We start from the raw sequence: 12,834 nt of genomic DNA on the forward strand, positions 1-12,834 counted from the left end.
AGCCTCGGGGGTTTGGGGGATTTGGGGGTTACTGGGGGAGCTGGGGGTACCCCCCGGATCTGTGGGGTCAGCCTCGGGGGTTTGGGGGGTTTGGGGAGGTTGGGGGTTACTGGGTGGCGTTGGGGGTTACTGGGGAATTGGGGATTAATGGGGTGGGTTGGGGGGTTGGGGAGTTACTGGGGGGTTTGAGAGTCCTTTTGTGATTTTAGGTGTCCCTGTGGTGGTTTGGGGGGGTCCCTAGGATGTTTTGGGGTCCCTGTGGTGGTCTGGGGGGGTCCCTAGGATGTTTTGGGGTCCCTGGGGTGGTTTGGGGTCCCTGGGGTGGTTGGAGGGGGGTTCCTGGGGTGCTTTGGGGATCCCTAGGATGTTTTGGGGTCCCCTGGGTTGTTTGGGGGTCCCTGACCCGCCGTGCCCCCCAGGCCCCGGGCACAAGAAGCGCAGCAAGAGCCCGCGGGTGCCCGAGCTGAAGAGGAAGATGAAGGGCAGGAAGATGGCCCCGCTCAAAATCAAACTGGGAGTACTGGGAGGCAAACGCAAGAAGAGCAGCTCGGTGAGAACCCTGATCCCCATCCCCAGTTCCCCCAGTGTCCCCATGTCCCCATCCCTGTCCCCAGTGCCCCCACTGCCCCCCGCTCCCTCTTCGGAGACACGGTGGCCACAGTGACAGCAGTGACAGGGTGGCAAAGGTGACAGTGGTGACAGAGGTGACAGTGGTGACAGCAGTGACAGGGTGACAGAGTGACAGGGTGACAGCAGTGACAGCCCTGCCACCGTCCCCGCAGGGCCTGGCCCCGAGGAGGAGGGCGATGGCTACGAGACCGACCACCAGGACTACTGCGAGGTGTGCCAGCAGGGCGGGGAGATCATCCTGTGCGACACCTGTCCCCGCGCCTACCACCTGGTGTGCCTGGACCCCGAGCTGGACCGCGCCCCCGAGGGACGCTGGAGCTGCCCCCACTGCGTGAGCGGGCGCTGCGCAGTTTGGGGTCTGCAGGGGCTGTTTTGGGGCCATTCCCTGGTGTTGTGTCTGTCCTTGTGGGGCTGTTTTGGGGTCACCCCTCTGACCCCGATCCATCCCCAGGAGAAGGAGGGCGTGCAGTGGGAGGCCAAGGAGGAGGAGGAGGAGGAGGAAGAGGAGGAGGAGGAGGGCGAGAAGGAGGAGGAAGATGACCACATGGAGTACTGCCGCGTGTGCAAGGACGGCGGCGAGCTGCTGTGCTGCGACGCCTGCTGGGGGGGTTCAGTATGGGTGGGGCTGTCCTACTGGCACTGCTCCTGGATCAAGGAGCTGCAGGTACACCCCCAAACACCCGCGGGACCCCAAAACATCGGGGGGACCCCAAAGTACATGGAGGGATTCCACACTTAACTTTGGGATGCCCTCTCTAACTTTGGGGTGCTCTAATTTTGGGGTGTTCCCCTCCAACTTTGGGGTGTTCCACTTTAACTTTGGGGTTTTCTCCTCCAACTTTGGGGTGTCCCCTCCAACTTTAGGATGTTGCCTTTAGCTTTAGGATGCCCTCTCTAACTTTGGGGTATCCTCTCTAATTTTGGGGTGTTCCACTCTAACTTTGGGGTTTTCCCCTCTTACTTTGGGGTTTTTCTCTCTAACTTCGGGATGCTCTGTCTAATTTTGGGATGATTCCCATTAACTTTGGGGTTTTCCCCTCCAAATTTGGGGTGTCTCCTCTAACTTTGGTGTGTCCCCCTTAACTTTGGGGTGTCCCCCTTAACTTTGGGGTGTCCCTCCTAACTTTGGGGTGTCCCCCCTAACTTTGGGGTGATTCCCTCTAACTTTGGGGTGTCCCCCCTAACTTTGGGATGCTCTGTCAAATTTTGGGATGATTCCCTCTAACTTTGGGGTTTTCCCCTCCAAATTTGGGGTTTTCCCCTCTAACTTTGGGGTGTCCCCCTTAACTTTGGGGTGTCCCCCTTAACTTTGGGGTGTCCCCCCTAACTTTGGGGTGTCACCCTTAACTTTGGGGTGTCCCCCCTAACTTTGGGGTGTCACCCTTAACTTTGGGGTGTCCCCCCTAACTTTGGGGTGTCCCCCCTAACTTTGGGGTGTCCCCTTCGATCTCGGGGCACAGCTGGAGATCTTCCACCTGGTGATGTACCGGAACTACCAGCGGAAGAACGACATGGACGAGCCCCCTCCCCTGGACTACGGCTCCGGGGACGACGACCCCAAGAGCGAGAAGCGGGGGGCCGGGGGGGACCCCCTTTTCGGGGGCATGGAGGAGCGCTTCTACCGCTACGGCATCAAACCCGAGTGGATGACGGTGCACCGCATCATCAACCACAGGTGGGGACCCGCACCCCAAAATATCCCCCCGGGGCACCCCAAAATCCCCCACCCAGCCCAACTACAACCACCCAAAATCCCCCCAGGGCATCAAACCCGAATGGATGACGGTGCACCGCATCATCAACCACAGGTGGGGACCCGCACCCCAAAATATCCCCCCGGGGCACCCTGAAACCCCCCAGGCACCCCAAATCCCCCCCAGGGCACCCCTAAATTCCCTTGGGTCACCCCCAAATCCCCAGGGGACAGCAGGGTGGCTGAGGGGAGTGGCCGAGGGGGGGTTTGGGGACACTGGTGGCACCCATGGGGACATTCTGGGCACCCCTGGGTCCCACAAGGGCCCCCCAGCACCCACTGGGACAGTTGGGCACTGTCCCCAGGTGTCCTGTGTGACACTGTCCCCCATGTCCCCTGTGTGTGGCACTGTCCCCAGGTGACCCCATGTCACCTCCGTGTGACTCTGTCCCCAAGTGGCCTCATTTACATTGCGTGTCCCCAGCTGTCCCCATGTCCCCTGTCCGTCCCCAGGTGACCCCAGTGTCCCTGTCCCTGTCCCTGCCGATGCTGCCGGTGACAGTGGGTGACCCCTGGTGGCACTTGTGTCCCTAACACATCCCCTGCTGTCACCCACACCCTGGTGGCAGTGACACTCCCTGCCGGGTCCCTCGGTGCTGCTGGCTGTCCCTGTGTCCCCAGGGGTGCCCGTTGTCACCCGTGGGTGTCACCCGGGGGTGCCCTGTGCCCTTGGGGACACTCAGTTGTCCCCATGGGTGTCCCCTGGGTGCCTGATGTCCCCGTGGTGCCACACATCCTTGGGTGCCCAGTGTCACCACTGTTCCATTGTCCCCTGGGTGCCTGATGTCCCCGCTGTCCCCGCGCCCCTGGTGACGCGGTGCCCTGGGTATCCCCACGCTGTCCCCATGTCCCAGGTGATGCAGTGCCCTGGCTGTCCCCGCGGTGCCCTGCGTGTCCCCGTGCTGTCCCCGTGCTGTCCCCACTGTGTCCCCGCGGTGTCCCCGTGCCCCGGGTGACGCGGTGCCCTGGGTGACCCTGGGTGTCCCCACTGTCCCCGTGCCCCGGGTGACGCGGTGCTCTGGCTGTCCCCGTGCTGTCCCCGTGGTGTCCCTGTGGTGTCCCCGCGGTGTCCCTGTGGTGTCCCCGCGGTGTCCCCGTGCCCCGGGTGACGCGGTGCCCTGGGTGACCCTGGGTGTCCCCACTGTCCCCGTGCCCCGGGTGACGCGGTGCCCTGGGTGACCCTGGGTGTCCCCACTGTCCCCGTGCCCCGGGTGACGCGGTGCCGCGCAGCGTGGACCGGAAGGGGCAGTACCACTACCTGGTGAAGTGGCGGGACCTGCCCTACGACCAGGCCACCTGGGAGGAGGACGAGATGCCCATCCCCGACTACGACCTGCACAAGCTGGCCTACTGGAAACACCGGTGAGGGACAAGGTACCCCAGAGTATGGGGGAACACCCCAAAGTATGGGGGGGCTCAGCATGGGTGGGGCTGTCTGCTGGCACTGCTCCTGGATCAAGGAGCTGCAGGTACACCCCCAAACACCCGCGGGACCCCAAAACATCGGGGGGACCCCAAAAACCTGGGGGGGACCCCAAAGTTTGGGGGAACACCCTAAAATATGGGGGGGTTCAGTATGGGTGGGGCTGTCCTACTGGCACTGCTCCTGGATCAAGGAGCTGCAGGTACACCCCCAAACACCCGCGGGACCCCAAAACATCGGGGGGACCCCAAAAACCTGGGGGGTACCCCAAAGTTTGGGGGAACACCCTAAAATATGGGGGGGTTCAGTATGGGTGGGGCTGTCCTACTGGCACTGCTCCTGGATCAAGGAGCTGCAGGTACACCCCCAAACACCCGCGGGACCCCAAAACATCGGGGGGACCCCAAAAACCTGGGGGGTACCCCAAAGTTTGGGGGAACACCCTAAAATATGGGGGGGTTCAGTATGGGTGGGGCTGTCCTACTGGCACTGCTCCTGGATCAAGGAGCTGCAGGTACACCCCCAAACACCCGCGGGACCCCAAAACATCGGGGGGACCCCAAAAACCTGGGGGGTACCCCAAAGTTTGGGGGAACACCCTAAAATATGGGGGGGTTCAGTATGGGTGGGGCTGTCCTACTGGCACTGCTCCTGGATCAAGGAGCTGCAGGTACACCCCCAAACACCCGCGGGACCCCAAAACATCGGGGGGACCCCAAAAACCTGGGGGGTACCCCAAAGTTTGGGGGAACACCCTAAAATATGGGGGGGTTCAGTATGGGTGGGGCTGTCCTACTGGCACTGCTCCTGGATCAAGGAGCTGCAGGTACACCCCCAAACACCCGCGGGACCCCAAAACATCGGGGGGACCCCAAAAACCTGGGGGGTACCCCAAAGTTTGGGGGAACACCCTAAAATATGGGGGGGTTCAGTATGGGTGGGGCTGTCCTACTGGCACTGCTCCTGGATCAAGGAGCTGCAGGTACACCCCCAAACACCCGCGGGACCCCAAAACATCGGGGGGACCCCAAAAACCTGGGGGGTACCCCAAAGTTTGGGGGAACACCCTAAAATATGGGGGGGTTCAGTATGGGTGGGGCTGTCCTACTGGCACTGCTCCTGGATCAAGGAGCTGCAGGTACACCCCCAAACACCCGCGGGACCCCAAAACATCGGGGGGACCCCAAAAACCTGGGGGGTACCCCAAAGTTTGGGGGAACACCCTAAAATATGGGGGGGTTCAGTATGGGTGGGGCTGTCCTACTGGCACTGCTCCTGGATCAAGGAGCTGCAGGTACACCCCCAAACACCCGCGGGACCCCAAAACATCGGGGGGACCCCAAAAACCTGGGGGGTACCCCAAAGTTTGGGGGAACACCCTAAAATATGGGGGGGTTCAGTATGGGTGGGGCTGTCCTACTGGCACTGCTCCTGGATCAAGGAGCTGCAGGTACACCCCCAAACACCCGCGGGACCCCAAAACATCGGGGGGACCCCAAAAACCTGGGGGGTACCCCAAAGTTTGGGGGAACACCCTAAAATATGGGGGGGTTCAGTATGGGTGGGGCTGTCCTACTGGCACTGCTCCTGGATCAAGGAGCTGCAGGTACACCCCCAAACACCCGCGGGACCCCAAAACATCGGGGGGACCCCAAAAACCTGGGGGGTACCCCAAAGTTTGGGGGAACACCCTAAAATATGGGGGGGTTCAGTATGGGTGGGGCTGTCCTACTGGCACTGCTCCTGGATCAAGGAGCTGCAGGTACACCCCCAAACACCCGCGGGACCCCAAAACATCGGGGGGACCCCAAAAACCTGGGGGGTACCCCAAAGTTTGGGGGAACACCCTAAAATATGGGGGGGTTCAGTATGGGTGGGGCTGTCCTACTGGCACTGCTCCTGGATCAAGGAGCTGCAGGTACACCCCCAAACACCCGCGGGACCCCAAAACATCGGGGGGACCCCAAAAACCTGGGGGGTACCCCAAAGTTTGGGGGAACACCCTAAAATATGGGGGGGTTCAGTATGGGTGGGGCTGTCCTACTGGCACTGCTCCTGGATCAAGGAGCTGCAGGTACACCCCCAAACACCCGCGGGACCCCAAAACATCGGGGGGACCCCAAAAACCTGGGGGGTACCCCAAAGTTTGGGGGAACACCCTAAAATATGGGGGGGTTCAGTATGGGTGGGGCTGTCCTACTGGCACTGCTCCTGGATCAAGGAGCTGCAGGTACACCCCCAAACACCCGCGGGACCCCAAAACATCGGGGGGACCCCAAAAACCTGGGGGGTACCCCAAAGTTTGGGGGAACACCCTAAAATATGGGGGGGTTCAGTATGGGTGGGGCTGTCCTACTGGCACTGCTCCTGGATCAAGGAGCTGCAGGTACACCCCCAAACACCCGCGGGACCCCAAAACATCGGGGGGACCCCAAAAACCTGGGGGGTACCCCAAAGTTTGGGGGAACACCCTAAAATATGGGGGGGTTCAGTATGGGTGGGGCTGTCCTACTGGCACTGCTCCTGGATCAAGGAGCTGCAGGTACACCCCCAAACACCCGCGGGACCCCAAAACATCGGGGGGACCCCAAAAACCTGGGGGGTACCCCAAAGTTTGGGGGAACACCCTAAAATATGGGGGGGTTCAGTATGGGTGGGGCTGTCCTACTGGCACTGCTCCTGGATCAAGGAGCTGCAGGTACACCCCCAAACACCCGCGGGACCCCAAAACATCGGGGGGACCCCAAAAACCTGGGGGGTACCCCAAAGTTTGGGGGAACACCCTAAAATATGGGGGGGTTCAGTATGGGTGGGGCTGTCCTACTGGCACTGCTCCTGGATCAAGGAGCTGCAGGTACACCCCCAAACACCCGCGGGACCCCAAAACATCGGGGGGACCCCAAAAACCTGGGGGGTACCCCAAAGTTTGGGGGAACACCCTAAAATATGGGGGGGTTCAGTATGGGTGGGGCTGTCCTACTGGCACTGCTCCTGGATCAAGGAGCTGCAGGTACACCCCCAAACACCCGCGGGACCCCAAAACATCGGGGGGACCCCAAAAACCTGGGGGGTACCCCAAAGTTTGGGGGAACACCCTAAAATATGGGGGGGTTCAGTATGGGTGGGGCTGTCCTACTGGCACTGCTCCTGGATCAAGGAGCTGCAGGTACACCCCCAAACACCCGCGGGACCCCAAAACATCGGGGGGACCCCAAAAACCTGGGGGGTACCCCAAAGTTTGGGGGAACACCCTAAAATATGGGGGGGTTCAGTATGGGTGGGGCTGTCCTACTGGCACTGCTCCTGGATCAAGGAGCTGCAGGTACACCCCCAAACACCCGCGGGACCCCAAAACATCGGGGGGACCCCAAAAACCTGGGGGGTACCCCAAAGTTTGGGGGAACACCCTAAAATATGGGGGGGTTCAGTATGGGTGGGGCTGTCCTACTGGCACTGCTCCTGGATCAAGGAGCTGCAGGTACACCCCCAAACACCCGCGGGACCCCAAAACATCGGGGGGACCCCAAAAACCTGGGGGGTACCCCAAAGTTTGGGGGAACACCCTAAAATATGGGGGGGTTCAGTATGGGTGGGGCTGTCCTACTGGCACTGCTCCTGGATCAAGGAGCTGCAGGTACACCCCCAAACACCCGCGGGACCCCAAAACATCGGGGGGACCCCAAAAACCTGGGGGGTACCCCAAAGTTTGGGGGAACACCCTAAAATATGGGGGGGTTCAGTATGGGTGGGGCTGTCCTACTGGCACTGCTCCTGGATCAAGGAGCTGCAGGTACACCCCCAAACACCCGCGGGACCCCAAAACATCGGGGGGACCCCAAAAACCTGGGGGGTACCCCAAAGTTTGGGGGAACACCCTAAAATATGGGGGGGTTCAGTATGGGTGGGGCTGTCCTACTGGCACTGCTCCTGGATCAAGGAGCTGCAGGTACACCCCCAAACACCCGCGGGACCCCAAAACATACACCGGTGAGGGACATGGGGGGACATCGGGGACACTGGGGACATCACGGAGACATGGGGGACACAGGGATGTGCCTACTGGAAACACCGGTGGGGGACATGGGAGGACATCGGGGACACTGGGGACATCAGGGTTACGGGGATGTGCCTACTGGAAACACCGGTGAGGGACATGGGGACACGGGGGGGACATTGGGGACACCGGCGGGGACATCAGGGGGACACTGGGGACATCAGGGTTACGGGGATGTGCCTACTGGAAACACCGGTGAGGGACACTGTGGGGACATCGGAGACACTGGGGGGACACTGGGGACACAGGGATGTGCCTACTGGAAACACCGGTGAGGGACATGGGGACACTGGAGGGATATTGGGGTTACAGGGTGTCCCCTCCTGTCCCCTGGTGTCCCTCCTGTCCCCCGGTGTCCCCTGATGTCCCCTGCTGTCCCCTGACGTCCCCGGTGTCCCCGGTGTCCCCAGGGAGGTGTTCATGGGGGAGGACCCGGCCCAGCCCCGCCGGTACAAGAAGAAGAAGAAGGAGACGCCGGGGGAGGGGCCCCCCGACTCGCCCACCAACGACGTGAGTGACCCCAAAACCTGGCACTCCAAACCTGGGCACCCCAAACCTGGGCACTCCTAACCTGGGCACCCCGAAAACTGGGCGCCCCAAAACCTGGAACCCCAAACCTGGGCACTCCTAACCTGGGTACCCCAAAAACTGGGCACCCCGAAAACTGGGGACCCCCAAACCTGGGCACCCCAAACCTGGGCCCCCCAAAACCTGGGCACCCCGAAAACTGGGGACCCCCAAACCTGGGCACTCCTAACCTGGGTACCCCAAAAACTGGGCACCCCGAAAACTGGGGACCCCCAAACCTGGGCACCCCCAAACTGGGCACCCCTAAATCTGGGGACCCCCAAATCTGTTTACCCCTGAGCCCTGTGACACCTCCATCTCTGTGGCGGTTTTTGGGGTGCCCTGAATTCCCCCAGACCTGATTCCCCTGACACACCTGTGACACCTCCAGCCCCCTGGGTGCCCTGAACACCTGAGTCCTGTGAGCCTGGGGGCATCTGTGGGACACCTAAGTGGGGCTGGGGGCACCTGCCTGGTCATTAGGGTCACCCACGTGAGGCAGGGGTCACTCACGTGGCCCTGGGGTCATCTGTGTCCCCCAGGGTGTGTCCCCGTGTCCCCCAGGGTGTGACATGGTGTCCCCCAGGGCCACACCAAGGGCCCGTTCCCCGTGTGACAGTGTCCCCCAGGGTGTGACACAGTGTCCCCAGGGTGTGACATGGTGTCCCCAGGGCCTGTCCCTGTGTCCCCCAGGGTGTGACATGGTGTCCCCCAGGGCCACACCAAGGGCCCGTTCCCCGTGTGACAGTGTCCCCCAGGGTGTGACACAGTGTCCCCCTGTCCCCCAGGGTGTGACACGGTGTCCCCCGGGCCTGGCCCGTGGTGTGACACAGTGTCCCCAGGGTGTGTCCCCGTGTCCCCCAGGGTGTGACACGGTGTCCCCCGGGCCTGGCCCGTGGTGTGACACAGTGTCCCCCAGGGCCACACCAAGGGCCCGTTCCTCGTCAGCGCGCCGCTCTCCACCATCATCAACTGGGAGCGCGAGTTCCAGATGTGGGCCCCGGCCTTCTACGTTGTCACCTACACCGGGGACAAGGACAGCAGGGCCATCATCCGCGAGAACGAGTTCTCCTTCGACGACAACGCCATGAAGGGCGGCAAGAAGGCCTTCAAGATGAAGGTGGGGGACAGGGGACAGCTGGACACTGCGGGTGGCACCTGGACAGCTGGGGGTGACACCTGCGGGTGGCACCTGGACAGCTGGGGGACAGCTGGGGGTGGCACAGGGACAGCTGGGGGTGACACCTGCGGGTGGCACCTGGACAGCTGGGGGACAGCTGGGGGTGGCACAGGGACAGCTGGGGGTGGCACAGGGACAGCTGGGGGACAGCTGGGGTGGCACAGGGACAGCTGGGGGACAGCTGGGGGTGGCACAGGGACAGCTGGGGGTGGCACAGTGACAGCTGGGGGACAGCTGGGGAGGCACAGGGACAGCTGGGGGACAGCTGGGGGTGGCGCAGGGACAGGTTTTAGGGTGCTGGGGGTCTCTGGGTGGGGTTTTTCCATGTTTTGGGGTGCTGGGGGTCTCTGGGTGGGGTTTTTCCGTGTTTTGGGGTGCCGGGGGGCTCTGGGTGGGGTTTTTGCACCTTTTGGGGTGCCGGGGGGCTCCGGGGTCCCGCTGAGCCCCTGGCCGTGCCCGCAGCGCGAGGCCCAGGTGAAGTTCCACGTGCTGCTCACGTCCTACGAGCTGATCACCATCGACCAGGCGGCGCTGGGCTCCATCCGCTGGGCCTGCCTCGTGGTGGACGAGGCCCACCGCCTCAAGAACAACCAGTCCAAGGTGGGGGGCACCCCAGAACCCGGCCCTGGGGCTGGGGGCACCCCAAAACCCCGGGATGTGGGTTGGGGGCACCCCAAAACCCCGGGATGTGGGTGGGGGTTGCTGGGTCCCTGCCTCGTGGTGGACGAGGCCCACCGCCTCAAGAACAACCAGTCCAAGGTAGGGGGCACCCCAAAAACCCGGGGATGGGGCTGGGGGCACCCCAAAACCCCGGGATGTGGGTGGGGGACACTCCAGAACCCAGCCGTGGGTGTAGGGGACACCTGGGTACCTGGGAATGTGAGTGGGAGGGCACCCCAGAACCCGGAGATCTCTGATTTCGGGGTGCCCAGGAAGGTGTCAGGGGTGTCCCTGGTGGATTTTGGGGTGCCCAGGTGTGTTTTAGGGTGTCCCCAGGTGTGTTTCGGGGTGCCCCAGATGAGTTTGGGGTCTGAGGCCGTGTCCCCAGGTGTGTTTTGTGTGCCCCAGGTGTGTTTTAGGGTGCCCCAGGTGTGTTTTGGGGTGCCCAGGTGTGTTTTAGGGTGTCCCCAGCTGGGTCTGGGGTCTCGGCCGTGTCCCAGGTGGGTCTGGGGTCTCGGCCGTGTCCCAGGTGGGTCTGGGGTCTCGGGCTGTCCCCAGGTGGGTCTGGGGTCTCGGGCTGTGTCCCAGGTGGGTCTGGGGTCTCGGCCGTGTCCCAGGTGGGTCTGGGGGTTTGGGCTGTCCCCAGGTGGGTCTGGGGTCTCGGGCCGTGTCCCAGGTGGGTCTGGGGTCTCGGGCTGTCCCCAGGTGGGTCTGGGGTCTCGGCCGTGTCCCAGGTGGGTCTGTCCCCGCAGTTTTTCCGGGTGCTCAACGGGTACAAGATCGAGCACAAGCTGCTGCTGACGGGGACGCCGCTGCAGAACAACCTGGAGGAGCTCTTCCACCTGCTCAACTTCCTCACGCCCGAGCGCTTCAAGTGCGTCCCTGGCCGCCTGGGCCACCTCCTGTGTCACCTGTGCCACCTCCTGTCACCTGGGCCACCTCCTGTGCCACCTCCTGGGTCACCTGTGCCACCTCCTGTGTCACCTCCTGGGTCACCTCCTGTCACCTGTGCCACCTCTTGTCACCTGTGTCACCTATGTCATCTCCTGAGCTACCTCCTGTGCCACCTCCTGGGTCACCTGTGCCACCTCCTGTGCCACCTCCTGGGCCACCTGTGCCACCTCCTGTCACCTGGGCCACCTCCTGTGCCACCTCCTGGGTCACCTGTGCCACCTCCTGTCACCTGGGCCACCTCCTGTGCCACCTCCTGGGTCACCTGTGCCACCTCCTGTGCCACCTCCTGTGCCACCTGTGCCACCTCCTGTCACCTGGGCCACCTCCTGTGCCACCTGTGCCACCTGTGCCACCTCCTGTCACCTCCTGTCACCTCTGTCACCTCCTGTCCCGCCAAATCCTGGTGTCCCCAAGCTCACCCTGTCCCCAGTAACCTGGAGGGGTTCCTGTCCCCTCGCTGTCCCCATGTCCCCATGGAGACCCTGTCCCCGTGTCCCCGTGTCCCCTCGCTGACCCTGTCCCCATGTCCCCAGTACCCTGGAGGGGTTCCTGTCCCCTCGCTGACCCTGTCCCCGTGTCCCCAGTACCCTGGAGGGGTTCCTGTGTCCCTCCATGTCCCCATGGTGACCCTATCCCCGTGTCCCCAGTAACCTGGAGGGGTTCCTGTATCCCTGTGTCCCTTGCTGACCCTGTCCCCATGTCCCCGTGTCCCCAGTACCCTGGAGGGGTTCCTGTGTCCCTCCCTGTCCCCGTGTCCCCAGTACCCTGGAGGGGTTCCTGTGTCCCTCCCTGTCCCCGTGTCCCCAGTACCCTGGAGGGGTTCCTGTGTCCCTCCCTGTCCCCGTGTCCCCAGTACCCTGGAGGGGTTCCTGTGTCCCTCCCTGTCCCCGTGTCCCCAGTACCCTGGAGGGGTTCCTGTGTCCCTCCCTGTCCCCGTGTCCCCAGTACCCTGGAGGGGTTCCTGTGTCCCTCCCTGTCCCCGTGTCCCCAGTACCCTGGAGGGGTTCCTGTGTCCCCGTGTCCCCACGCTGACCCTGTTCCCGTGTCCCCAATAACCTGGAGGGGTTCCTGTGTCCCTCCCTGTCCCCGTGTCCCCATGCTGACCCTGTCCCCGTGTCCCCGTGTCCCCAGTAACCTGGAGGGGTTCCTGGAGGAGTTTGCCGACATCTCCAAGGAGGACCAGATCAAGAAGCTCCACGACCTGCTGGGCCCCCACATGCTGCGGCGCCTCAAGGCCGACGTCTTCAAGAACATGCCGGCCAAGACGGAGCTGATCGTGCGCGTGGAGCTCAGCCCCATGCAGAAGTAGGCCGCTGTCCCCCGCCCGCGGGGCTGTCCCCAGCCCCCGGAGCGTCCCCAGAGCGGCCGGTGGCACCGCTGTCCCCGCAGGAAGTACTACAAGTACATCCTGACGAGGAACTTCGAGGCGCTGAACTCGCGGGGCGGGGGGAACCAGGTGTCGCTGCTCAACATCATGATGGACCTCAAGAAGTGCTGCAACCACCCCTACCTGTTCCCCGTGGCGGCCATGGTGGGGACACCGGGACACCGGGGGGGTGGGGGGGACACGGGGACAGCCAGGGGACATTGGGGCGCATGGGGACACCGGGACA

The 12,834-nt window shown here is 63.1% G+C and overlaps 1 protein-coding gene across 1 annotated transcript in view; it reads left to right on the forward strand.

Moving 5' to 3' along the window:
* Window positions 1-12,834, forward strand: part of LOC121360736 (chromodomain-helicase-DNA-binding protein 3-like) — a gene marked incomplete at its 3' end in the record, with an annotated part of 44,188 nt that overhangs the window by 7,587 nt on the left and 23,767 nt on the right. The window contains exons 5-15 of the mRNA XM_041480796.1: window positions 364-575; window positions 783-961; window positions 1,082-1,294; window positions 2,091-2,305; window positions 3,614-3,745; window positions 8,271-8,370; window positions 9,347-9,547; window positions 10,070-10,207; window positions 11,020-11,141; window positions 12,353-12,526; window positions 12,611-12,752. Of these exons, the coding sequence (XP_041336730.1) occupies window positions 364-575; window positions 783-961; window positions 1,082-1,294; window positions 2,091-2,305; window positions 3,614-3,745; window positions 8,271-8,370; window positions 9,347-9,547; window positions 10,070-10,207; window positions 11,020-11,141; window positions 12,353-12,526; window positions 12,611-12,752 (1,828 nt within the window). The remainder of the gene's footprint in view (window positions 1-363; window positions 576-782; window positions 962-1,081; window positions 1,295-2,090; window positions 2,306-3,613; window positions 3,746-8,270; window positions 8,371-9,346; window positions 9,548-10,069; window positions 10,208-11,019; window positions 11,142-12,352; window positions 12,527-12,610; window positions 12,753-12,834) is intronic.

This window comes from Pyrgilauda ruficollis, unplaced genomic scaffold (assembly GCF_017590135.1).
Source record: "Pyrgilauda ruficollis isolate IOZ18807 unplaced genomic scaffold, ASM1759013v1 scaffold533, whole genome shotgun sequence".
Lineage (NCBI taxonomy): Eukaryota > Metazoa > Chordata > Aves > Passeriformes > Passeridae > Pyrgilauda > Pyrgilauda ruficollis.